General features: G+C 47.6%; 1 protein-coding gene across 2 annotated transcripts in view; it reads right to left on the reverse strand.

The window, feature by feature from the left end:
- GCN1 (GCN1 activator of EIF2AK4) overlaps positions 1 to 25,452 on the reverse strand; it is a 59,505-nt gene that overhangs the window by 27,922 nt on the left and 6,131 nt on the right. For both annotated transcript variants that reach the window (XR_007406057.1, XM_025474172.3), the window contains exons 3-31: positions 22,060 to 22,123; positions 21,397 to 21,528; positions 20,784 to 20,892; positions 18,076 to 18,174; positions 17,846 to 17,980; positions 16,919 to 16,987; positions 16,692 to 16,800; positions 15,923 to 15,997; positions 15,546 to 15,674; positions 14,961 to 15,011; positions 14,529 to 14,627; positions 14,143 to 14,316; positions 12,707 to 12,859; positions 11,372 to 11,464; positions 9,572 to 9,647; positions 9,261 to 9,420; positions 8,292 to 8,481; positions 8,069 to 8,193; positions 7,114 to 7,292; positions 6,713 to 6,806; positions 6,030 to 6,143; positions 5,739 to 5,937; positions 4,683 to 4,838; positions 4,048 to 4,229; positions 2,865 to 2,945; positions 2,363 to 2,506; positions 694 to 821; positions 329 to 518; positions 53 to 123 (exon numbers count right to left, since the gene is read on the reverse strand). Coding sequence is in view for 1 of the 2 variants with exons in the window: in XM_025474172.3 (XP_025329957.1) it covers positions 53 to 123; positions 329 to 518; positions 694 to 821; positions 2,363 to 2,506; positions 2,865 to 2,945; positions 4,048 to 4,229; positions 4,683 to 4,838; positions 5,739 to 5,937; positions 6,030 to 6,143; positions 6,713 to 6,806; positions 7,114 to 7,292; positions 8,069 to 8,193; positions 8,292 to 8,481; positions 9,261 to 9,420; positions 9,572 to 9,647; positions 11,372 to 11,464; positions 12,707 to 12,859; positions 14,143 to 14,316; positions 14,529 to 14,627; positions 14,961 to 15,011; positions 15,546 to 15,674; positions 15,923 to 15,997; positions 16,692 to 16,800; positions 16,919 to 16,987; positions 17,846 to 17,980; positions 18,076 to 18,174; positions 20,784 to 20,892; positions 21,397 to 21,528; positions 22,060 to 22,123 (3,580 nt within the window). In the remaining variant the exon portion in view is untranslated. The remainder of the gene's footprint in view (positions 1 to 52; positions 124 to 328; positions 519 to 693; positions 822 to 2,362; positions 2,507 to 2,864; positions 2,946 to 4,047; positions 4,230 to 4,682; positions 4,839 to 5,738; positions 5,938 to 6,029; positions 6,144 to 6,712; positions 6,807 to 7,113; positions 7,293 to 8,068; positions 8,194 to 8,291; positions 8,482 to 9,260; positions 9,421 to 9,571; positions 9,648 to 11,371; positions 11,465 to 12,706; positions 12,860 to 14,142; positions 14,317 to 14,528; positions 14,628 to 14,960; positions 15,012 to 15,545; positions 15,675 to 15,922; positions 15,998 to 16,691; positions 16,801 to 16,918; positions 16,988 to 17,845; positions 17,981 to 18,075; positions 18,175 to 20,783; positions 20,893 to 21,396; positions 21,529 to 22,059; positions 22,124 to 25,452) is intronic.

The following is a 25,452-nucleotide window of genomic DNA, read 5'->3' on the forward strand; positions in this document are numbered from 1 at the left end:
GGTATCTGAGAAAGCTCTGAGTGGAACAAGACTGCAACAGCTGTTACTGTACCTGGCTTCCCACTGATCTGGAGGAGATTCGGAGATAACTCGTCCCAAGGCATCCAGCACTGGGGGAGGCCGCTGCAACAGACAGGTTGATAAATGCACTGCAGTGCTCTCCCCAGCCGAGCTATGTGAGCTAGTACTTTGCTTGTTATGTGAGGTAGGAGATCAGTCACAGCCACCCTAGGCCACAGTGAGTTCTAACAAAGCATGTTGGAGGCCAAGCAGAGTCCAACCTACCCTCCCGTAGCCCAGCCTGCAGCAGGGTGCGCAGGCCACTCACATAGAGCTTCTCCTGGTAAATCTCCATAAGTCTGCCCATGACCTCTGCCGCCTGCCGCTGGTACCGGGCCACAGCTTGGGAGAGGGCTTCGGCTCCGGCCTGCCTCACAGCTGCCTCATGATAGATGACATCATCGATTAGCAAGGAGCAGAGGTCTGGCTGCAGATCTAAGCCCATTGTCGACCAGAGCCTATAGGAGACCAGAGGCAGGGACTAGTCAGAAAAGGATCTGTGGCACCCACCCTGCCAAACCCAGCCATCTGGTCCTTCTCTTATTGTTGGCTAAGCACTCTGGGGCCAGTTTTTCATAAGTGGAGAGAGGATAGAACTGGAAAAAAAAAACAAAATCTTCTAGTGGCTCCCACCTCTCGGCCAGCTTCCGGATTTCCTCCTCCTTATCAAACTTGACCACCCAGAGCCTCCGCAAAAGATTCAGGCCATTCTTCTCATCAGTATCAGGCGCTGGCAATACCATGTGGAGTTCCATCAGCCCCTGAAAGGGGGTGAGATGGGACTCAGTGAGGTCTGACTTTTTGTAAGAGCCTCTGACCTGTCTCTTCACCTTCCTCTAACGCTGTACTAGCCAAGACATAGCCACCAGCCACACGTAGGTCTTAATTAACTCTAAGTTCCTCAGTCACACCAGCCACATTTTAAGTTCTCGACAGCCATACATTGGCTAGTGGCTACCACACTGATCAGCACAGATATAAAATATTCCCATCATTACAGAAAGCATCATTGGACAGCACTACCAGTACCACGCATCAATTCAACTCATTAGCTGCTCTGGCTTCTCCCACAGCTTTTCCTTTGTGAGATGATGGTGGTAGAATCTTTTTTAACATAAAATTTAAAACCTCTCAATGTGGGGTGGCTGGGTGGCTCAGTCGGTTAAGCATCTGCCTTTGGCTCAGGTCATGGTCCCAGAGTCCTAGGATCAAGCCCTACATCAGGCTCCTCCCCCCCTCCCCCCCGCTCATGCTCTCTCAAATAAAATCTTTAAAAGAAAAATAATAAAAACTTTCAATGTGTAAGACAAAACCTCAGAAAAAGGACATTCAAGAAAATTCACATTGCTATTGTTTTCCACATTTTGCCAAGATCTTCAAGAAAAATTCACATTGCTATTGTTTTCCACATTTTGCCAAGAGCCAGTGAAAACTCTGTCACAGATCAATAGCATGGGGCTGCAGACAGGCATTTGGGAAGCCCTGTCTCATACTTCAAGGAGAGTATGCTTTTTTGATCCAAAAGCACTAAGAAAAGCCAAGTATAAGGTGATAGGTTGAAAAAACAAACTAATCCTCTTAGTTGATCATTGATCTATCTATAAAAGAACCAAGAGGGATCCCTGGGTGGCGCAGCGGTTTAGCGCCTGCCTTTGGCCCAGGGCACGATCCTGGAGACCCGGGATTGAATCCCACATCGGGCTCCTGGTGCATGGAGCCTGCTTCTCCCTCTGCCTCTCTCTCTCTCTCTCTCTCTCTCTCTCTCTCTGTGACTATCATAAATAAATAAAAAAGTTAAAAAAAAAATTTAAAAAAAAAAAAAAAAAAAAAAAAGAACCAAGAGACCACATTCATTTTAGAAAACTAGTGAAGCCAGGGCACCTGCGTGACTCAGTTGGTTAAATAGCCAACTCCTGATTTTGGCTCAGGCCATGATCTCAGGGTGGTGAGATCGAGCCTTGTGTTCGACTCTGGGCTGAGCATGGAGACTGCTTAAGATTCTCTCTCCCCCTCTCCCTCGGCCTCCACCCCACCCACTCCCTCTCAAAAAAAAAAAATCACATAAAGTCTTCCAAGGTAAATTCAAAAATAGCCAGTGATACATTGTGACAACTGCTTCATCATCCCCCTTCCTAGAATGATCCTGACCCACTCCATGACTTTTTCCCTTTGTCTCCAGGATACACAAGTGCAAATGTGAGACATCTCCTCTATCATTTGAAGGAATGTCTCATACAGTTCAAACACCTGCACTGAGGGAAGAGGAATACCACAGTGGTCCTGCAAGAGAGGGGGAACGCACCCGGAGCGCAGTGTCCCGCACGCTGGCACAAGGGGACTGCAAGGCACAGAGCAGCACATCTACCTCCTCCTGCTCTGCGAAGGCACAGCCATCCTCGCCACTGCTGCTGGCACACAGGGTGGTCAGGGTGTCTGAAGCCAGAACCTAAGGAGGACATTGATGCACTAAGCTCAGTTCACCAAATTATTGACTTTTATGGGGCCAGACATGGGGCTGGGTGATGGATGGAAGAACCCAGAGAGGGATCTGAACTGAGAATGCCTATCCTGAAGCCCTAGTGGAGACAAGCCCCCTGCTCCAGCCCAGGACAGTGGCAGGTCCCAAGCAAAACCCCTCACTACCTGAGAATGTCCAGGCTGGCTCTCTCAAAAGCAGCCCTTTAGCTCAAATAGAAAAGTGAGGGCTGAGAAAGATAACAAGGACTCAACACCACCAAGTGCTAGGACCAGAGATCAAGCTCACAAACTCAGGTGCAGCAATAGCCAGCTGAAAACCAGATCACCTGCAGGCGGGGAGAGCCCGTCCCGATCACCCAAGTCAGAAGGCGCAGCATGGCCACTCGAGGCAGCAGCTCCGGGCCATTCTAAAAGAGAACAGCACATAAGTCAGGGTGAGGCTCTGGGAGGTATGTAACAACGCCTGGCAGCATGAGCAGCAGCATCCTCTCCCCGCAGGGAACCCTGTCAGGCTAACCACTAACTCCATGGGAGCCAATTCCAGTTAGCCACACCAGCTTCAGGGATTCTGAACAAGTACATTCTGAAACATATTTGAAACTCACAGACAGTGAAATACAGATGGCCCCTAAACACAGGGATGCTTACCTTGAAAGTAGGAGAGAAACAAAATAAAACGGGATACTATCTTTTTCCCTTTTGTTGGCAAGATTAATTACTATCTGAGGCTGCATTAGGTATGGAGAGACAGGAACTCTTGGTGAGTTCAGAACATGCTCCATAATCTAGTAACTCCACACCCAAGAATGTGTCCTGTAGAGTGCTCACATGGGTGCACAGTGGGGCATGTGTGGACAAGGACGCACACCACAGTGCTGTTCAAATTAGGGAGAAGTTGGAAACAATCTTAAAATACCTATCAATAGGTAAAGACTTATTAAATAAAACATGGTGTACTCAGAGCATAGAGCCCTACACAGTCCATGAAGCATGAGAGGAAACCAGAATATACAGTCATATGAAAGAAGCAGGGCAATCCACCTATGCCTTACTGTGTGGAGCAATATTTCCTTTTTTTCCCCCTGCTTTCGTGTTCATGGAATTTTTAAACACATGCACGAATTTGGCACATTTTCAGAATACAATCTATGAAGGAAATCCTTCAGTGAATGAGGTCCAATCCCATAACCACAAGCAAGTCAAAGGAAGAGTGATCACTATTATCTTCTGAGTTATATAAAAAAAAAAACAAAACTAACACAATAAATTGATTTAAAATCCTTCAATGTCTCTAGGTCAGAAACTTTCAGGAAACCTGTAAGCTGCTTTGAGGCCGTGAGTGCTACACTAAAGAGAACATCTGGGTTCTCCTTACCAATGACTGCTGCTATAAATACATGCACACACTCCACTACCCTGCCAGAAATGCTGATGGTCCAGGACATATGGAGGGCCCCTGCCTCCCTGACCCCACTCAAACCAAGGGTGGAGCCGAGCTCCTCTGCCAACCTCGTCCACACGCCCAGGGGGATGGCTGGGTGAGGCCCTCAGCTGGGCATGGATGGTGAGGATCTGAAGAATCTGGGCCATGCGCTCCTCCTCTTCCTCGCTATTGTGGGGCAGCTCAGTCAGCACCATCTTTAAAAATGGGAACACTAAGGAGAAGGCTGGCGCAGACAGGGGCGCAGCATCTGTGAGGGCAAGAAGCAGACACAATCTTGCAGGCATCTACAGAAGCTGCGGCCTGAGTTTCCATCCTCCAGGTGAGTGGGGTCAGGGGTGAAGGAGGCTGGAGACCCTTTCTGATGCCCAGGAACACAAAGTATGATAAAGGGACAATAGCCAGCAGCCCAGCTCTGAATCTTACTCCTACCCCAAACACTGCTCAGTTCCAGGAGGAGAGAATTAAAAGACACAGGTAGATCCCAGTGAGGAGAAGCAAACTCTCAGTGGGGGTCACAGTGACTCAGAATACCAGGACTCAGAAATTCCACCATCCTCCCAACCCTTTTCAGAGGAGGAAATGAAGGCCAGGAACAGAAGTGACTTGCCCAAGGCCACAGCCTCAGAAAGCCTTGGGGGGACACTGAGACTCACAGGCTTGAATGAGCACACACACTGCCTTTACTTGCCCTGTTCCTTACCTGGCTCACCCTTGCCCACCCTGCTGGTGATGGTGTGGCTATGCAGCAGGGTCACCGCCCTCTTCACAGCCACCGACAGCTCTTCCTGGCACCATGACTTATCCAGGGCACACTCTGGCTTCAGCAAGCGTAGAGTCACATGGCTCACCAAAGTGCCTGTGTCCAAGAGAAGGAACCCAAAGGGGATGACCAATGCAAGGACACGGACTCTGGCCTGGGCACAAACCAGGGACCCCCAAGCAGAGATGCCTCATCTCTCTGACTTAAAGGAATTAATTCTGCTATGCCAAAACGTCCTCAACCTGATATCTCATTTCATCTTTATGACAGCACTGGGCGGGGAACGGTGCAGGTAGGCAGGCAGGAACTGTCCTTATGCTAAGAAATTAAAAGTATGAGCCACCCAGGGTTGTTTAGCTAAGGGTATAAGCTCTACTTGTCACCTGGAGCTCCCATCTTCCATGTAATAAGCCCAGCCAGTCAGTAACAGTTTCAGGAGGCTCCATAAGTACCAACTAATTTTTCCACTCTGAACTAGATTCTAGCCTCATACCTAGGAACATACCCTTCAAGCTATGAAGTCTGCTTAATGCCATTACCCCACCAAAGTGAGGCCATCGCAGTGCCCGGCTGCCCCACCTAGTCTGTGTATCTCCGTAGTTAACCAAACGCTAAGGGCCACAGGGACCTCCCATCACTGAGATGGGGCTGCTCAGGAGCTCTGGGCTGCACCAACTGGCCACATGGTACCAAACCAACCCCGTTACCACTTAATTTCTGACTCCTTAGTTTGAAAACTTACAGACAGATCACACTGATTAGTATCTAAAACTTCGTACTCAGAGTGAAGGCACAGCAGATGTGAAACATGAGGGAGGAGGCAGCTCTATGTGGCTCCTAGGGATCTGCAGCCTGGGGTTCCAAGACTGTTTCCAGATGGGCACAGAAGTCGATGCCTAGACCACTCCCTACTCCCCATAAGCACTCAGGTGCACCTCCTGCCCCCCCTCCCAACCTGCCCAGGGCCATGCCCAAAACCAGCAAACAAGAACTGACCCAAAGCCTTGAGCCTAGGGGGCATGACGCAGGCAGCCAAGGACAGGAAAGGGTTCTTGATCCTGGGAGCAGCCAGGGGAGATTTCAACAAAGGCAGGAAAGAGTCGACCAAAACTGGGATATACTGGGTCAGGCCAGATGGGTTCTTGGCCAGGATGGTGTCCAGCAGGCCCAACGCCGCCTCCAGCTCACCGTCCAGCTGCAAGCAGAGTTGGCCCGGTAGGCAGGTCAGCAGGGCCTGCTCCAGACAGTGAGGAGCAAGCTCAGCCTGTGGTGGCAGCAGCCCCTCACCTCTTGCAGCCGCCTCCGGATCTGCGCCTCCTTGTCCAGCTGGGCCTGCAGCATCTCCTTCTGCTTACTGGTCAGCTGCACTTCCTCTTTTATGCCTTTCTTCTTCTTTATCTCCTAAAGGCAACGAGCAAACCAATTCCATCTCCTGGAATAGACCTCCCTGCCTACCACAAAGCAGGGCAAGATCAGTCCAATTGGCACCAAGCCGGCTGTAAGTCTATGACCCGGGCCTACAAACCACCATATGGCCTCCCTGACCTCCCACAGAGTCCACAGCCACCTGGTTTCCAGAGGATGGAGACAGCAGTAGAGAAGTAATTTCTTACTGGATTCTCAATTGACAAAGGCAAGAAGAGCCTTTTATATGTGAGAAAAATGAGAAGTCCCTCAATGTGCTGGAAATGGTATGCTAATCATGCGGCTTCAGAATCTAAACCTTAGCCTCCCTCCAACAGATGCTCTCCCCCAGTATAAGCTGCAGCCTGGAAAAGGCCAAGAAATCACTCATTCATTCAACAAGCATTTACTGAGCACCTCCATTGGTAGGGGAACCCAGGACTGGTGGAGGGTTCAAAAGAGTGTGCATGGACCTCAGGATGACCCCAGGGAACTGTATACACGAAGCACAGAAAGTCGCCAGGCTGAGGCCACCAAGCTCAGCAGCTACCCTTCTTTGCACTCACCTCCTTGAGCTCCAGCTCGATGATCTGCTCCTTGAAGGAATAAGCTTTATTCTCTCGCTTCATGTTGGCCTTCTTTATACTGTCCTGCTGGGCACTGAAACATCAAAGCAGGTGATCAGCCAGCTCCAAACAGCCAATAGGTCCTCCTGTCTCCTGCCAGCAGTGAAACCTCAGCTGGCTTTGAAGTTGCATGCACCAGCAAAGTGCTAGATACTTGACGTGCTCTTGTATCCCAGGCTTAAGCATGTGCCTGGAACAGAGCAATACTTGTCCAATAACGAATAAGCGATCTGATTTATTCCTTAAAACATTTATTCCTTAACCCTATAAAAGACACCTCTTTCTCTTACAGGTAAGAAAACCAAGGCTTAGGGCAACTGAATCCACAAATGGGGACTCACCTCTGGATAATAGATTTGTCATACAGCTCCCCGGCAGGGGTCTGCATAATGGCAAACTCTTCCCGTGTCACCTGGCAGAGCGCAGGGTTCTGGACGGAAGCAGTGATGGTGCTAATGAGCTGTGGGAGGACCCGGTCCGGGGACAGGATGGAGAGGGAGCCCATGGCATTCATGGAAGACTGTCAGACAAACACCAACTCAGTCAGGGTGTGCCATAGGCTGGCACTGGAGAGGGGTCCTACCATGCCTAATGCTCCCAGCTACAGGCTCCTCTTCTTGCCCCTGCCTATTCTGAGCACTGCCCGCCACAGTAGACAGCTGCAGTGTGTGCCTGCCTTCTCCCCAAGCATTTCCCAGCTTGTGGCACCAGCATCCTGACTGGGTTTCATACTACCCCTCTACCCTCAATCTCTGTGGTGCAGGTGGAACTGCTCCTACCTTTTCCGGAGGTGGGCATGTGACTTTGACCAAAAGGACAGGCTCAGAAATAGCACAGGGCCCAAGCCAGGTCAATGAGGGTAGTGAGCCCCCATGCCAGTTGAAATGACTGGAAAATGCAAGCTTTTTCCACTGCAGGTGATGGGGTACGAGCTATAAGCCTGGAAGTGTCAGCTGTCCCACTACCAGAGAGGAGGAGACTGCTGGAGAATAGAGCCCCCCTCATGGAGAGCAGAGAGGAGACACAAATGCCAGAGACAAAGAGAAGGAAAGCAAGAAAGACACCACCTATAGCGTTCTATAGCCAGCATCATGGGGGCCAGTCATACCCTGTGACTCAGCAGTCAGAAGCAGCAGGAAGCCCCTCCTTATGCTTAAACCACTTTGCATTTTCTGTCACTTGCAACCCAAGAATTCCAAGACCACATTTTACAACACCTGCACCTATTTCAATTTCATTGAAGCCTCCCTCTGACACACTGAACCTGAGGCCAAAATTAGTCCACATGCCAGTCACCTGGTTCAGGGGACTCTGTGTGGTGATCCTAGGGATGATCTGATCCAGGTGCCTGGTGATGAAAGCTTCCAGGTCAATCTTCATCCTGGTAAGGAGCGCCGGCCAGAGTCCTGACTGTACTGCCACTGCAGGGAAGTGGAGCAATTTGAGGCCTCTTGCCTGGCCTGCCCTTATCCTGCCCAATAGAGTCCCTGGCCCTCCTGCAAGTGCCCCTGGCACAAACCTAATGACGGGTGGTGTGAGATGATCAGCATCTCCTGGGCCAGCTGCTCGGTGTTGGTGACGTCACCCTCCAGTCCTGGCACCCCGGAGATGACACAAAGAGCTTCCTGCAGGACCCTCGGGGGTATGTAGGCCCTGCCTGCCTCAGTTACCTCCCCAGCATCTGTCACCAGAGCCTCTAAGGGTAGCACCTATAAGGAAACAACTCATGAGACTGCTGCGCAGAGCCCTGTGCTAACTGGGGACACAAGGGACACAGATGCCAGGAACACAGCTGCCTTTCACACATGCTGTTCTCGGGAGCTCCCACTAGAGTGGAGGCTGATGCCTGGCTCCCCACAGGCTGGGAGATGTGCCTGGAAGGAGGAAATACATGTGACTTGGTACCTAAGAAGCCCATAGGGGGAAAAGCAGCCACAGAAGCTGGTCCAGGAGACCCAGTCAGAGACCACAAGTCTGTCACTGGCCCACATCCCTCAAGAGCGATTAGGGAACAATGAAAAGGGACCAGGTCTTTGGGGTCATTTCTGCCACCCACTGACTGGGAGCCCTGCCAAGTCATTTCAGCTGCCAGAACCCTGGACAACTCATATAGAATAAGTGTATTTAGTCTATCTGCCTTTTAATAGCAAAGTGAAAAAAAAAAACAAAGGAAAGAATGGGTAGCAAATGCTCTAAAAATCATTAAGTGCTTCAAAAACAAAGTGTTATTTCATCACTCAAGAATAAAAAGGTTGAACTACATGTCACAACACATGGGAAGAAAGAAAAGCACCTCAGGGGAAAAAAAAAAAAGGAATTCTGTGAAACAAGATGTTATCAGAGCTCAAGGGCAGGGCAGAAAATTCTGGCATCACATGATATCTGAGTGAGAATAGCCCAGGAAGAGACCAGCCAAACTCCCTCAATAACTGGGGTGATTAGCTAACCGTGTCAGCAAGCCCTAGTTCTGGACCCCAGATACCCTCACCTTATGAGAACTGAGGACAGCCTTCAGCTCCTCCAGAAGCCCAAACGCCAGTTTAAAGCCCCCAAGAGAGGACAGCAGCTTCCGGACTGTGTGCTGGGCTTGCCTGCGCACGCGCCAGGTGCGGCTCAGGAGCACGGCCACCAGAGCCCGGTGGTACTGCCTGCAAGCACAAGAATACAGCATCCTGGGGAGGGTGAGCGTGGGGCTCTCCACAGCCAGCCCTCCCACCCTGCACACACCACTATTTCGCAGGCTTTTGCCACGGTTTGCCCCACTTGACCCAAAAGGAAAGGTAAACAAATTTCACGTACTGAACTTTGTTGCCTGTGAATCTATGTGGGTGGTCAAGGAAAAGCCTCTCCGTCAACTGTAACACGGTACACAGGGCTGGGAAGGGAGACAAACAGTGGAAGTGTTTTTATTTATTTTTTTAAAAGATTTTTATTTATTTATTCATGAGAGACACAGAGAGAGAGAGGCAGAGACACAGGCAGAGGAAGAAGCAGGCTCCATGCAGGGAGCCTACATGGGACTCAATCCCGGGTCCCCAGGATCACACCCCAGACTGAAGGCGGTGCTAAACCGCTAAGCCACAAGGGCTGCCCTGGAAGTGTTTTTGTTTTTTTTTAAAGACTTATTTATTTCATTTTATTTATTTATAATAGACATAGAGAGAGAGGCAGAGACACAGGAGGAGGGAGAAGCAGGCTCCATGCCGGGAGCCTGACGTGGGACTCAATCCCAGGACTCCAGGATCGTGCCCTGGGCCAAAGGCAGGCACTAAACTGCTAAGCCACCCAGGGATCCCCCTGGAAGGGTTTCTAAATCATAGAACACATCTAGAGCACCTGTGTGGCTCAGCTGGTTAAGCGTTTGGCTCAGATCGTGATCTCAGGGTCATGAGGTCAAGCCCCATCTAGAGCTCCGCACCCAGCAGGGAGTCTGCTGGAGCTTCTCTCTCTCTCTCTCTCTCTCTCTCTCTCTCTCTCCCTCTCCCTCTGCTCTCACCCCATGCGTGCACACTCCTTCTCAAATAAATAAGTAAAATCTTAAAAAACATATATAGAATACATCCAAAAAGAACTGGAAAGTCCTGAAGAATTAACACTAAAATGTACATGTGATTAACACTGCATGTAAAATTACAGCTCATCTGAAGTTCCTTTTTTGCTGACAATGTATTTTGTACTAATGAAAAAGATACATTTTATTCTAATTAATTTAAAATTACTATGCAGTTCCAAAAAAAAATGAGGACACATGCATACTGAAGTAGAATGACTACCAAGTCTACAATGCATATAGCAGGCATATTACCATTTGTGTAAAAAAAAGGTAAAGAACTAACACAAAAAGTTATCTGCTGGTATGAATTATAAAATACTAAGGATATACAGAAGCTAATACAACTGGTTATCCATGGCCAGGGATACTAGGTGGCCAGAGATCAAAGCGGGGGTATGATTTTCAACATAGGCCTTCTTGGATCTTTTATTCTTTGAATTATGTGACTGTATTTCCTATACAAGAACTAATTTTTTTTCCTAAATCAGGAAGTGACTAACAGTTTTAGTTCATTAATAGGATGTTGTGATTTGTGAGTCAAAAGACTTTTCAAATCACCGATTAGCAGCAGACACCCCTAAGGCAACCTAGAATTTTAAACATACACTTAAAGATCAACTGTTCCTTCTCTGCCAGGAGAGAAACCAGTAGTTTTGTGTCTCCTAGTGGGGGAGTGCAGCCAGCCACACTCCACCAGAGCTTTTCAGCTGTCTTGTAATATAAGAAAACCTCCAAGACAGCACCAATTACCCAATCAGCTATAATTACACCTAACATCGCAGCCCCGCAACCATTAGTGCTCTGTTTCCACAAATCTACCCACTCCCCCACTTCTCAGCTTCCATGCCACACAATGCGTGTGTGTTCCATGTGTGTTCATTCCCACAGCAGCCTATGACACAGTAGCTGACCACAGCACTCTGACCCGGGTTTTTGCAGAGCTGACTGCTAAGGTTACAGGCACTCAGGAAGGGTCCTCTCTGAAGACCCACCAGAGGGACACAGGCCCAATCTCAAGTTCAAGTACGTTCAACTAAGTAACTCACCATCCTCTGAAGCCATGAGCAAAAATTTCTCAGAAGTGAAAATCTGCTTCTTTTCATCTACAATCAGCTGCCAGAAACCACCGAGTTTGGCCTCTGCAAGAAACAAAAGGTCACTCCCTGATATAGCTCACTCCGCCCATCACGGTTGGTCCCCTCCTGCCTGAAGATACTGGGGCCAGCTACATTGACAGACCCTCTTCTGCAGTAGGCAGTAGGGCTCCCCCAGCATGTATACATCACTCCTAGGCTAACTGTCTCCCCTCCCAGTCCTGCAAACTAACCCATCCTTCCGGTATCATTGCCTATATGTAAACTTTCAGTGGTTCTCTGCTGCCTACAGGAGACCAGGCAAGCATTTCCCACCTGGAATTCCCACCTACTCCAGGTGGCAGGCTGCGATACTTGATGTTCACACATGGTGCCTTCCCTGCTGGAGGCTAGTCTGAACGCATCCTGGGCTGTTCCCTTCCAGTTGGTGAAATCCTTCCTAGCCTTCAGGGCCCTCGTCCAAATGCTCCCTCCATGAAGCCTTTCGTGATAGCCAACACCTAAACTAAGAGCAATCCCTCCTTCAAAACTGCCCTAAGGAGGTATATTGTCTTATAACTACAGAAATATTTTTGCATCTCCTCTCTCCCACTGGAGTAAAGCAGCTTAAAATTAAAGCCTGGTCATGTTCATCTTTGCCTCCCTGCCAAGGCACCTGATGAAACATGACCAGAGCTGAACTCCACTTCCAACCATGGAAGTAAGTTCACGTCCATGTGCAGGCAGAGTATGACTAAAGCAGACATAGAATACCAGGTGGCCACAGAAAGAAAGAGAAAGCTCTTTGGGTTGCACTGACTAGGACTCTTGTCCAAGGAGTGTTCAGTACTTAATATGGCATATACACAGAACACTACCTGGTGTTGGTCGATTACATATTGACTGTTTCTGGACAGTAAATGGTAATACTAGCCAGAGATGGGAACTTAGGGCTAGAAGATTAGCTAAGGGGAAGCTTTTCAAGTTACTCCCTAGAAAGGTATAATCAATTAAAAAATGCCCCACTATACTAAACCCAGGCCAGTCTGGGCATTATATACAAACCCCCATCCTAGAGCACTAGAGCAACAGAGCAAAGGAGGACAGTGACAAGAGTCCCCTGGCTATATTCCCACGTCCAAGTGTGACCCTGAGGCTCATCCCTGCAGATGACAAGGGGCACCATGGCCGAGGCAGTGTGGTAGTGACCACACCAATCCTGTCAAATTCTAAACATCAAAACACTCCTCCCGGGGACTCTGAATGAAGCCTCATCTGCTACCACGGGGAACAAGTCCAGACCCTTACCAGCCTGTGAGTCAGCCACAGAAAGCTTTGAGAGCAGCAAGGCTGCAGCGGCCCCTTCGGTGACAGTGGGAACCTGAGTGCTTTGGGAGGCTGCCTTCTCCACTGTCTGGATGAGCAGAGGCAGCAAGTCCAAGGCCTGCAATAGTGTGTCACCTGTGGAGAGAGGACTAGCACCTTATAAAACACTATCAGGGGTGACAAGCTTACTCAAGAAAGGAGTTATCCATTCACGTCTGAATTGGTTGACTAAAATGCTTCACCTTGTCAAATGCTGTGAAGTAGGAGAAAGAGAACCAACCATGTTACAGCTAGAAGGATCCTTACAAATCCAACAGTCCAGCTGTTCATTTGATGCGTAAGAAAACAGACCAAGAGAAGTTAAAAAAGATGCCCAAGGCCAAACAGCTGGTTCAGGGAGAGCCAGGGGCACTGCACACCTACCAATTTCTGTCTGGGGCTCTTCCCCAGTACCAGACAAGTTCCCGATCCAAATTCCAAAACCAGAACCAATCTGCTGACCTACAAACTAAACCCACTTAATAACTGAAAAAATAAAAAAATAAAAAAAATAAAAAAATAACTGAAAAAATATTTTGGAAATCTATTAAAACTATAGCTAAATCCATGTTTTCTTAACTACTAAACATATTTCATTTGGAAGAGGTCATGGATTTGAAACCAAAAAATATTTAAAGGCTTATTTTATATCATGTATATTTTAAAAGCATCAAGCAGAAACATCTCAAACTGAAGAGCCTAGTTTAAACCAAGTCTCTGCTATCTAGAACTCAATCTAAAAATCAAGATTGATCAATGCAGCAGAACTGCAAATTGACAAACAGGCACTGTAGAGAAGGGATACCCTTCTGTGGAATCAGCAGTTCTGGACTCTCTTAGATGTTTCTTTAAACACAGTTCATCAGAAGTGTACTTTCTTTTCTTTTCTCTTTTTTTTAAAGAAGTACAAGCCTATCTCAAAGGTGGAGATCAAGTTCCTAAGCAGATTGGAAAGTTTCCTCTAGCTTTGCTTAGGAAAGAGGTGGATGCCCACACTCAAATGACAGGTTTGTCAACCTGAAGAAAGGGCAGTGGTTGGTTTTTAGTAAGTCAAAAGTCAAGTTTCTATGAAGCTGGTCCTTTTGAATCAGGCCTCTTGCAATCAATCACTTCCCCATGACCCCAGATAATATAGTGACACAATCTAGTTCCAGACCCTCTCCAAATAAAGCTTTGTGACTTAAAAGTCTGATAAAGGGGAGAAGCTGGAGTCGGTTGTGAAGATTGGACACTGATTCCAGGCTTTATGGATGACTAAGCCCGATGCTGCCCGAAACTCAAAGAGAAGTGATGCCAAGTAAGCTGGGCCACCAAGGGAAGGCCTGGGATGGTGAGGATGCCCAGAAGACGCAGTCACCCCTGCAGGGAAGGCATCTCACCTCGGAAGCAGGCCAACATGCACTGCAAGTAGGCATGCCTCACTGCAGAGGTGGAGGTCTTAAGGCTGAAGGCTTTCTTAAACCATTCGGTGAGCTTCTTGGGCACTTCTGTGGTAAACCGGTTACACCAGAGAGCCAGGACAGAGACGGCATGCACCAAGGTGCCTTCGTGAACTAAGGCAAGAAGTAGAAGTCTGGTCAGTTCAGCATCTCAGGCCCACGTCCAATTGCTGCCAGCAGAGCCCCATAGCAAGCAGGAGTACAAGGGGGAAGAAGCAGTAATGCTTCAGGGGAGTTTTGCTGTGAGAAGGGGTTCATGGCTGCTCTGAATGTGAAAATGAGTTGGAGCAGGTCTAAACTGCATCCTCCCCATGCTGCACAGTTACCTTCTTGCTGGAGGAATGGGATGAACAGCTCAGTCACAGTCCCATTCAAGACTTGACTAGAAGGCCCAGACACCACATGATGACTGACACTCCCGATCCCTGGAAGGCAGGGGATTTCCTGCTCAGCACAAAATCACAAACACGAGATTCTTCTTGCCGAGGCCCACTTCCCTAGCAGCCATGCCTCTCCTCTGGCCATCAGTGTCTTTTCCTCAATCCGTCCTCAAGATGATCCTGACTTTTATAAAAACCAGGCCTCCCGCTGGACTCAAACAAGTCCCACCTGCCCACAGATAGGCAGCAGAGTCCTAGGAGCCATGCTGGGCTGTCTATCAAGAGTCCAAATCCAATGAAGGACCTGCCTTACCTAACAGTTACGTTACACCTCATCTACTTCTTCACTTACCGCTACCCCCAGGAGAGATTCTATACCTGAGAGGACGCTGATCTTCTGGGCTACAATAGTCAGTTTTCCCTCCGAGCCTGAGAGGAGAGATGGTAAAGATACAAAATTCATATCTACCACATTTACCAAGGGGGTGATGATTAATCATGTGTGTGACACCAAGACACAGTTTCTGATTCCAGAAGTAGCCTTTCTTTAATGAAGCTGGATTTAAAATAACATTCACTAGATTTTTTTCTGACTAAAACAGCAGTAAATTCTTACAGAAAATCTGAGAAACAAAAAACATAAAAATATTTAAAAATCACCCATGTGCCCACTACCCAAAGACACTATGAACAATTTGATGTATTTCCCTCTAGCTTTTCCCTTCATACATACAATAACGTCCACACTTAAATTAAAAACAAAACAAAACAAAACAAAACCCTGAGATCACCCCTGTCTTCACTGCCCAGCACATGCTTCTGTTCACTTCACATGTCCACATCCTAATGCAAGTGTTCCCTTGGCCACACGGCTTCAACACACACAGACTTGGAGCCCCGAGTCCCAGGCAGGTCCCGGCACCCACACCTCAGTCATCCCCATAGCCAGGAAGGCTTACTCACCGCCAAGGATAGCAAACAGGTGCCTGGTCAGGGCTTCTGTTGCCGAAGAGTCACTGCACTGGCGGGCCAGGTTCCGCAGCGCCAACACGGCTTCATCCATCAGGCGGGGACTGTTGGACTTCAGCTGACCTGGACACAGAGAGCTGCAGCTCAGAAGCTGCCGAGAACTGAGCATCCAGGCTTTCATTTCTGTCTTTTCCACGTTCCCCATTCTCCCACCCCAGCAAAGTGTTCTTATAAGGATCTCGAGAAACTGTGCAAATGTAGTTTCTTTCTAAACTGAGCTATCCCCTGCCCTTTTTCCTAAAATAATTAGGAAAATACAACCAAAACCCAAGGTGCCACTCTAGGAGCTGGAGAGGGGTCACAGTACTCACTAGCCAGTCCTTTCACAATGTCCAAGGCATACTGGCTGAGATCCAGAGTCACTGATGCCAGCAGACTGGAAATAGCTAAGGAGGACAGAAAGTACACAACATGTCTGTCTCAGATATAAATGCCCATTTCTGCCCTACACTCCTATGCTGTAAGGCCTGCTGTCTGGTCACAAAGAACCCAGACCCCTCTTTATCTCCATATGGTCATGTGAATGGTCACACCTTTGTTCCTACAGTTTATTTCTTTTTTTTTTTTTAAGGTTTTATTTATTCATGAGAGACACAGAGAGAAAGAGAGAAAGAGAGAGAGACAGAGAGACAGAGACACAGGCAGAGGGAGAAACAGAAACAGGCTCCATGCAGGGAGCCTGATGTAGGACTCGATCCTGGGACTCCAGAATCACGCCCTGGACTGCAGGCAGCACTAAATCGCTGAGCCACCTGGGCTGCCCATTCCTACAGTTTCAAGTGCCACCTCCACACCAAGTTCAAATTGTGTAGAGCAGAGGTTCTTAACCTGGTTTCCAGAAAGTTCTTGGATCTCTAAAATTGTTTGCAGTATATACTTTTGTGCATCCTTTTAGCAAAAGGGCCCATGACTTTCAACATATTCTCAAAAGGGTCCCTGATCTCTCTCCCAAGGTCCCAATGAGGAACAAAGTGAATACATACTTCACCCCACCCACACCACTTCTGCTGCCAAGTATCAGAGAAGCAGCTCATCAGTCAACGCATCTCCCTTCCACCAACCTGTCTGGCAGTGACCTACTTTCAATAACATTCTCTGGACTCCTAAGTAAGGACTTCTGTATGGTAGGCAGTATCAGATCCTTAAATTCCGAGTGGGACATGTATCGGAGCAGAGGGGCACAGTTATCCTACAAAGAGAAAGGAGTCAGGCATCCAGACCTCATGGGAACAAAGAATAAAGGATAGCTTTGAAGCAGAATTTAAATTGGATTTAGCTTGTCCAGCTAAGGTCCACTTCTCACTCACCAACAGATATTTCGGAGGCTTTACTTTGCTCATCAGGATGTTCTTCATATAAAAATCCAGCAGGGCACTCTAGAGAATACAAAGACTATTTAGACCAACATTCTGAGCATCTCATCGCTGGCCTAAAAGATCCTTTTTGTGGGAGTGCCTCTGAAAATTACAAATCAGTAAAAAATAAATAAAATACATATATACAGAAACAAAATACAAATCAATGCCCAAATTTCAGTGTCACACACAGAGGGCCCACTGATCATGCCACTCATCATTTTAAAACCTTCCACAGCTTTCCAGAGCTGCTTGGATTCAGTCCAAAGTCCTTGGCCTGGCTGCCAGGCTGCCTCTCACATCTCTCCAGCCCCAATCGCCTCCCCTGCCTAGCTTCTCATGGGCTGCTTTCTCTGCCCAAAATACCCCTCCTCACATACTGACCTTGCTAATACTATTCACCTTTTAAGTTCCTTCATAAGAGCTATGCCCCCAACACATGGCCTCTGTCAGGTCCCCCAATACACAGTATTACTGCTTCCTGCCCTTTTTCTTTGTAGCACTTATCACATTTGTAATTAGATGACTATCTGTCTGATGGCAGACTCCTCATATGCAACTCCCCGAGGGCAGGGATCACAGCTCCCTGGATCCCTGCTGCAACCCAAACAGCTAGCATAGTGCTTGGCACACGGCAGCTGCTCAGCTGCAGGAGAATAAATCACTGCATGAACAGGCAAATTATCATCCCAATAATTGCCAGGATTCTCCCCAAGCCAGAGCTGGAGGGAAAACTTTCTGGCTCCAAAAACTTCAGATATCATGGAGAAAAGGCCAGGGTTTCATATGAGAAAACCAATGAGCTCCAGATGAGGACAGGAGCTGGGGCCACCAGAGCAAAGCAAGCTCCCCCTCTTTGCCCCCAGCAAGTCCACCTGCCTTGTGTCTGTTGACCACATCCATCTCCTTGTGGCTCGTGCAGAACTGCACCAGCAGCCCCAGCATGCCTGCATAGTTCTGGTTGGGTTCTAGGCTGAGAATGGCTGACAAGTACTGTTCCACCAGTCCAGGGTTCTGAAGAGGAAAGTATAAAACAGGTGTTATTATCACATGGCAGCGGGGGTGGCACAAAAGAAGCGATGCCCACCACCCTCTATGCCTCCTGTCACCTCTTTCCACAGCTTGCTGAGCTTCTTCACAGCACCATCCACGGCGTGCCTGTGGGAGCCACCCAGCACCTCCACCAGGAGCAGGCACTGCACCTCCACCTGTCAGGACAGGGAGAGGCTCGAGTCAGGACATGAAATGCAAATGGAGGTCCCGTGGCCCTCACAAGGGAGAAAAAGATACCACAAAATAAAACACACAAATGAATATATAATTCCAGTGAAGTAAGTGCCATTCAGGAAAAGGATACGCACCCTGTTTCATACCTGCCTTAACTCTTCCTTTATTAATTCCACAAATACTTGCTGAATATTGACTAAATGGCAGGCACTACACTAGGCACTTGAAATATAGAAGTGAAGGGATCCAATAGGATGATCCGAGCCTGTGTGGAGAGATCACTATTCGATCCAGAGTGAAACACATCATCGGTGCTCAATTTAAAAATCCTAGAGATGGGCAGCCCGGGTGGCTCAGCGGTTTAGCAACGCCTTCAGGCCAGGGCCTGATCCTGGAGACCCGGGATCGAGTCCCATGTCGAGTTCTCTGCATGTAGCCTGCTTCTCCCTCTGCCTGTGTCTCTACCTCCCTCTCTCTCTCTCTCTGTGTCTCTCATGAATAAATAAATAAAATCTTAAAAAAAAAAAATCCTAGAGACTTTCTATATCACAAATACCCACGGTGACTGGCGAGCAATGTGACTGGCCACCCTGAGACAAAGGGTATGCTTAGGAAGTCTGCTGTGCTCCATTTGCATGTATACAAAATGACACATGTACAAGTTTTTTCACTGTAGCATTGCTTACAGTAAAAAATTGTAGATAACATAAATAGTCATCAGCAGGGTACTTGTTACATATACTGCAGGACAACCACTCAGGATCATAAATCAAGAATGAGAAACTCTGGGGCACAAGGGTGGCTCAGTCGGCTGAATACCCAACTCTTGGTTTCACCTCAGGTCACAATCTCAGGGTCTTGAGATCAAGCCCCACCTTGGGTTCCACACTCAGCAGAGTCTACTTGTCCCTTTCTTTCCCCATCTGCTCCTCCCCACATGTGTGCACACTCTCTCTGTCTCACTCACAAATAAATAAGTAAATCTTACAAAAAATTCTTTAAAAAAGAGGTGTAAAGGGGCGCCTGGGTATTCAGTGGTTGAGCATCTGCCTTTGGCTGAGGTAGTGATCCCGGGGTCCTGAGATTGAGTCCTACATCAGGCTCCCTGCAGGGAACCTGCTTCTCCCTCTGGCTGTGTCTCTGCCTCTCTCTGTGTCTCTCATGAATAAATAAACTCTTTAAAAAAGAAGAAGAAGAAGGTGTAAGCTCCAAGAGGGCAAGGTCCTCTTTCTTGTTCCCAGCTTTGCCCCAGCTCCTAGAACAGGGGCCAGCACATAGAGGCCCTCAACAGATACTTGAGTAACTGAATGCATTTCAACCTATGTGTATAGTTGAAGTCAACACTGGCAACAAGTAAAGGAAAAACCCAGATTCAAGACACAGGAAAAACAAACATGGTCTCATGCCCCTGATGTGTTTTGTACCATAAACACAACACTCCAGGGATGATCCCTGCCCCTCACTAACCCACAAGCATACTTACTTACCTGGGATAATGGCTTTAAGAGATCACTGGAGATATCTTCAATGAGGGAACCATGATAAAACATCTTACAAAGAGGCCTTGGTAGCAATGAAACCCACACTCTGAAGGGGGTCCAGTTCCAATATCTATTACCTGCCAGGTTTCAGTGTTCTTATCCTTCAGTCATCACTGATGGCCACTCCATGGTCATCCCCAGAGGCGTGCTAGGTAAGCTCCCAGGGACAGGACCGTCACTGTTTCCTACTAGTAGGCTACTTCGGGAGAGGCGTTACAGTTTTCTAGTGCCACTCCTCATTCACCTGTACAGCCCTCTGTACATTTCCATGGCCCTTTCACACTTCGTCTTGAGCCCCTCTTCATAACAACTCGTGGAGGTAGATGGGGTAGGTAGCACTTTTTCCCACTTTGCAGACACGGGAAGCAGGCTCAGAAGTTACATATACAGCCAAATATAATGACTGAGAATCAGAGCCATACCTCAGGCTCCTTTTTAATGAACCGTAAGACCATTCCTCTTGCCCTCCACTAAGCACATCTAGATATTCAAAACAACCTCCTGACCTGGCCTATTGGACCATCTCTGATTAGCAGATATGTAGATAGGCAAGGCAGGGAATGTGGAAGAAGGAGGCACAGAACAAGAGGAGAGAATTAAAGGACCAAAACACATGGCAAGAATTCCATTCCATTAGCCAGTTCAACACTGAAATCCAAATACAGGGAAAGGAATGATAAACCAGGAAAAAAAAAATTATTTACATTATTATATTTTCTGATTGACTTGCTGTCTTTCTTGCTCTCTTCCCTGCTCTGGCCTGTCAAGTCTTCCACATATGCCATGAAGGCAGGAATTGCCTTTCTTTTGCTCATCAGTGGACTCCCAGAACCCAGTACCATGCTTGACAGAAGCTCAACATATGTGATAACCAGATGGGTGTAATGATGTTACATGCTCAATCCACTGAAGTCACATACCTCGGGACAATTCACAGTGCTAAGTCACCCAGCACCAAGAAGAGCCATTGGCCAAAAAAGGTGCTTAAACAAGTCCTAACTCTATGCAGAGAGCCGACCGTCACTACTCCAAAGACCTAGGGAACCTACCAGTTTGTTCCAGATGTCTCCTTGCCGCTTGGCTCTTGAGGGAAAGACAATGTGCACCAGTAGGCAGGTCCAGGACAGGGCCAGCAAGGCAGCAGAGCCACTACTCTTACTGTAGAGAGAGGGGAGGCAGAAGGTAAGTGCAGGGCAGCACCCTCCATCTTGAGGACAAATGCTCAACACAAGGCTCTGCCTGGTATATAGGACTCTCCCTTGACCTACAACTGGACAGAACTTGAAACTGGCTCCTGATAAGTCATCTGTAACAACTCATGACAAGGCATGCAAGCCTCATTAGCCAAACTCCCACCTCTTAGAGCTCACAACTATAGAAACAAAAAGATGGTTTCCCATATTGTGTCCAACGGGTATACGGTTCCCCTCAAAATGGCCTCACTTCCACTGGTTTCTCAACCCTGTTCCTTGGGAAAGTGGTTTGCGCACTGGGCCTGACATCCTGGCTCCTCCTATCGCAATGGGTGGACTGCTGGCGTCACTCAAAGTTTCAGAGAGGAAAGAGAGACATGCTCACACCTGCTCGGCGCAGCTCATCTGCACCAGCTTCTCCTGAACAGGACTCCAGCAAGCCCCAGTAGGCCGTACCTTTCTCTCTTACCTGGGGGCACCAGCTTTGGAGCCAATGCCTGAAGACTGCAGAGAATGCAGAAGATTCTTAGCAGTGGCTTCTGGCTGGGCCTCTGCCAACTGCTGGATGGCTGCCTGCAGGGCCCGGCGGGAGGCTGCATCTCTAAGGAAAAGAAAGAAAGGAAAAGGTGAACACTGGGGGCAGGGACAAGGTGGCTTAGGCTGAGTGCTGATCTTTCTCTGGAAGACTGGATTGTACTGTATTCCAGTGGATCACAGAGGATGGGATTAAGAAATAACTAGAGAAATCTACCTCCTTCTGGAGTTCTGGAGGCAGCTAATAAGGGCAAAGGAGCCATCAAGGCTGTGAGGGCAACACATTTATGGAACACTGACTTATGGACCTCAAAACTGGGCCAAGTGCATGCATGCCTGTTGACAGCATACAGACTCATGACGTAGCAGACACTGTTCTGGAAGCTCTACACTTACCAACTACCACCTGAGGGGTGGGTAACAGTACCACCCCCATTCTGCAGATGAGGAAAAGAGAGGCACAGGGAAGCTGAGTAACTTGCCCAGGATCCAATAGCTAAGATGTGACACAGCTCCAAAACCTGGACTCTTAACAGCTCTCCTGCACCACCTCTTTGCACAAAGGGCTGTGGGCACAGGGCCTTCAATTGAGACTCACCTGTACCGGTGCAGAGTCAAGCAGAATAATTTGCAGAGCCCTTTCACTGCTCCCTCTGGCAGATCTGAAACCAAAGATCACACACAGAGTAGTCAATACAAGCTACTTCGTGAACACCTGCTTGAGCCAGGCATTCTACCAGACATGAGCTCCTACCCATCAGACACTTCCTGTAGGTTAGAGATGGAATTCCCTGGAGGAAAAATCCACAGCAAAATCGGACTCCAGGAAAAGACTCTCGGGGGTGCCTAAGTGGCACAGCCGGTTAAGTGTCTCTTGGTTTCAGCTCAGGTAGTAATCTCAGGGTTGTGAGATCAAGCACCATGCCAGGCTCCCTACTCAGTAAAGAGTCTGCTTGTTCCTCTCTCTCTGCTCCTACCCTCACTTGCTCCCCCACGCCCTCACTCTCTCTAATAAATAAATTAAAAATTTAAAAAGGCTCTCAGGTAGATACCCATTACACGAACGAAACTAAGGTGATACAGTGGCCTCAAAAACCTAACATATGGGCAAGTGGCACTTCTGGGGCACAAGGAGTATTCTGCTGCTTAGACCTGGGTGCTGGTTACACAGGTTTGTCTAGTTTGTGAAGACTCAGTTGGCTGTTTGCTTATGGTATGTGAACTCCTTGTGTTTCTTCTAACAAAATTTTCTAAAAATAGGACAAAATTAAAGTGCTCTGAGGGATCAGAGAAGGGCAGAGCACCTCTAACTGGAGTGGCTTCTGAAGGTTCTAAGAACATAAGTTTAGCCTAATAGATCCGTAAGCTATAGAAAAATGGCAAGAAAAAAATGTACACCCTGAGTGATGCTAACCACAGGAGCACAAGTGCAGAGGCAAGATGCATGATGGCCATCAGGACACATGAGGAGGAAGAGAAGGAAGACTTAATTAGTACTCCCAAAGTGCAAAGTGCCAGATCCTGCCCTAAGCATTGACACATGGTTCCTCACCTAATCCCTCTATGATGGGTATATGATATATGACTGAGGCACCTCAAGATGAAGAATGGAGGCCTAGGAACCCGAGCAGGCCAGCCACATGAAAAGAGATACTCTGGCTGGAACGACAGGGGTCAGTAATGGAAAACCAACCTGTGGCCATTTCTGCCTGTCAGACGCTATTCCCCTGGACTCGTGGCTACTTCAGTGACCAAGGAAAAGAGAGATGGGGACCAGAAACCGGTGTGGCCAAGGGCTAACATACACTGGGTGCTCACCAGAGCCAGGCACAGTGTTAAGTGCCATCCACACGTCTTCTCATTTACTCCTCACACTAACCCTGCGGGGGACGTACTATTGCAATCTCCATGCTCAAACCAAGGAGACAGGCTCAGACAAGTTAAGGAACTTGAACCGGGTCACACGGACTCACTTCGTTATCTACTATTCCAAATGAAGGAGAGGCCAGAATGATTATCACTGTGCAATACCTCCTCATTAGACTCAGAAAATTAGAAAATTGAGAACTAAAGATTTCATGTGGGGTAGTTAACTTTCCACCATCAACGTGCACATCAAAGGTGACTAAACATCTTACATGGGATGCCTGGGTGGCTCAGTGGCTGAGCATCTGCCTGGGGCTCCGGGCATGATCCCAGGATCGAGTCCCACATGAGGCTCCCCATAGGGAGCCTGCTTCTCCCTCTGCCTATGTCTCTGCCTCTCTTTCTCTCTGTGTCTCATGAATAAATAAAAAAAAGTTTAAATAAATAAATAGATAGATAGATAGATAGATAGATAGATAGATAGATAGAATGTTTAAAAAATAAACAACTTACAAGTATTATTCACCCTGAACGGCAGAACTTCAGGGTGGCTAATGAGTAAAATCACCCTGAAAAAGTCTTGAATGGTTCATAAACTTCACCTGTGTGTCAAATGCCTTCCTCCAGAAGATGGGAAAAATGTAGTATTCAGCAGTTACATAGCAGGAGGGTCAACCACTAAGGCTTGGAAGGTGTGTACAGCCAGTAAGTACCTTGTCACATAGCAGCCTCTTCTAAGTACAACTCTGTTACGAAAGGTGACGAGAGAAACTTTTGAAGGTGCCATAAAACTCATATATTAAAGTGTTAATGCAGAGGAGACTCTCTTTGAAGCTGACAAACAGGAATGTACAAAATTTACATGCAACTTGAAAAGGCTTGGGTATGGGACGCCTGGGTGGCTCAGCAGTTTAGCGTCTGCCTTTGGCCCAGAGCGTGATTCTGGAGTCCTGGGATCAAGTCCCACATCGGGCTCCCTGCATGGAGCCTACTTTTCCCTCTGCCCCCGCCCCTCTCTCTCTGGGTCTCTCATGAATAAATAATAAATAAAATAAAATAAAATGCTTGGGTATGTAACCAGGCAAAAGTGAATCAGAAGCAGCAAATGAGCGATTGGGTGAAGCAGGCTCTTTACTAACAAGAAGTGAAAGCTGGGGGACAGGGAGACCCAACTCTACAAGGCCATGATGCTCAGACTTCAGCAAACACAGGAATCACTTAGAGGGCTTGCTGAAACACAGATGCTGGGCGCTGCCCCCATGGTTTCTAAATCTGAGTTTCTGGGATAGAGACAAGAATCCGGATCTCAAACAAGTTCTGACGTGATGGTGATGCTGCTAGTCCAGGGACCACGCTTTGATAATCAATGCTATACAGTAAAAACACACCAAAGGTAATTCAAAAGCTAATTAGGATTTATTGGATGAAAGCAAACTAGTCTTTTTTTTTCAGTTCCAGTATAGTTAACAGTGTTATATGAAGGCAAACTAGTCTTACACATCCCAACTGAATGTAGGGATAGACCTCAGTTGCGGAACAGTCATGATAACCACATGTGCTCAGAATTTCTCAAAATGTGTTCCCCCAACCCTGAACAGGCTTTCAGGAAAAAAAAAAAAAAAAAGAGGTTGGTTCAAGGAAAGCACTGGATTAAAAAAAGCTTAATGAAATTAGAATATCTTCCTGGAATATGCTGTGAAATCTCCCAGAGGGAAGTAGAAAATGTTGACATTTCCCAAACTTATCTGAACTTGAAATCTTTTTTTTTTTTTAAGATTTTATTTATTTATTCATAAGAGACAGAGAAAGGCAGAAACATAGGCAGAAGGAGAAACATGCTACCCCCATGTGGGACTTGATCCCAGAATTCTGGGATCATGAATCCTGGGAGCCAAAGGCAGACACTCAACCACTGAGCCACCCAAGCATCCCTGACCTTGTAATCTTTACTGGTCAATCCCCTGTTACCATCTTGCTGACTTCCATGGAACACAGCCTGGGAAAAATGGTGCCCCAAGTCATAAAGAAAATGTTTTTGCTTCTAGTAAATTACTTAAGATTCCTAGTATCTTTTAGAAATATTTCCAATCAAAATGGTGAAAACTGTAAAAAAAACCTTTGGTAC

This window comes from Canis lupus, chromosome 26 (assembly GCF_003254725.2).
Source record: "Canis lupus dingo isolate Sandy chromosome 26, ASM325472v2, whole genome shotgun sequence".
Lineage (NCBI taxonomy): Eukaryota > Metazoa > Chordata > Mammalia > Carnivora > Canidae > Canis > Canis lupus.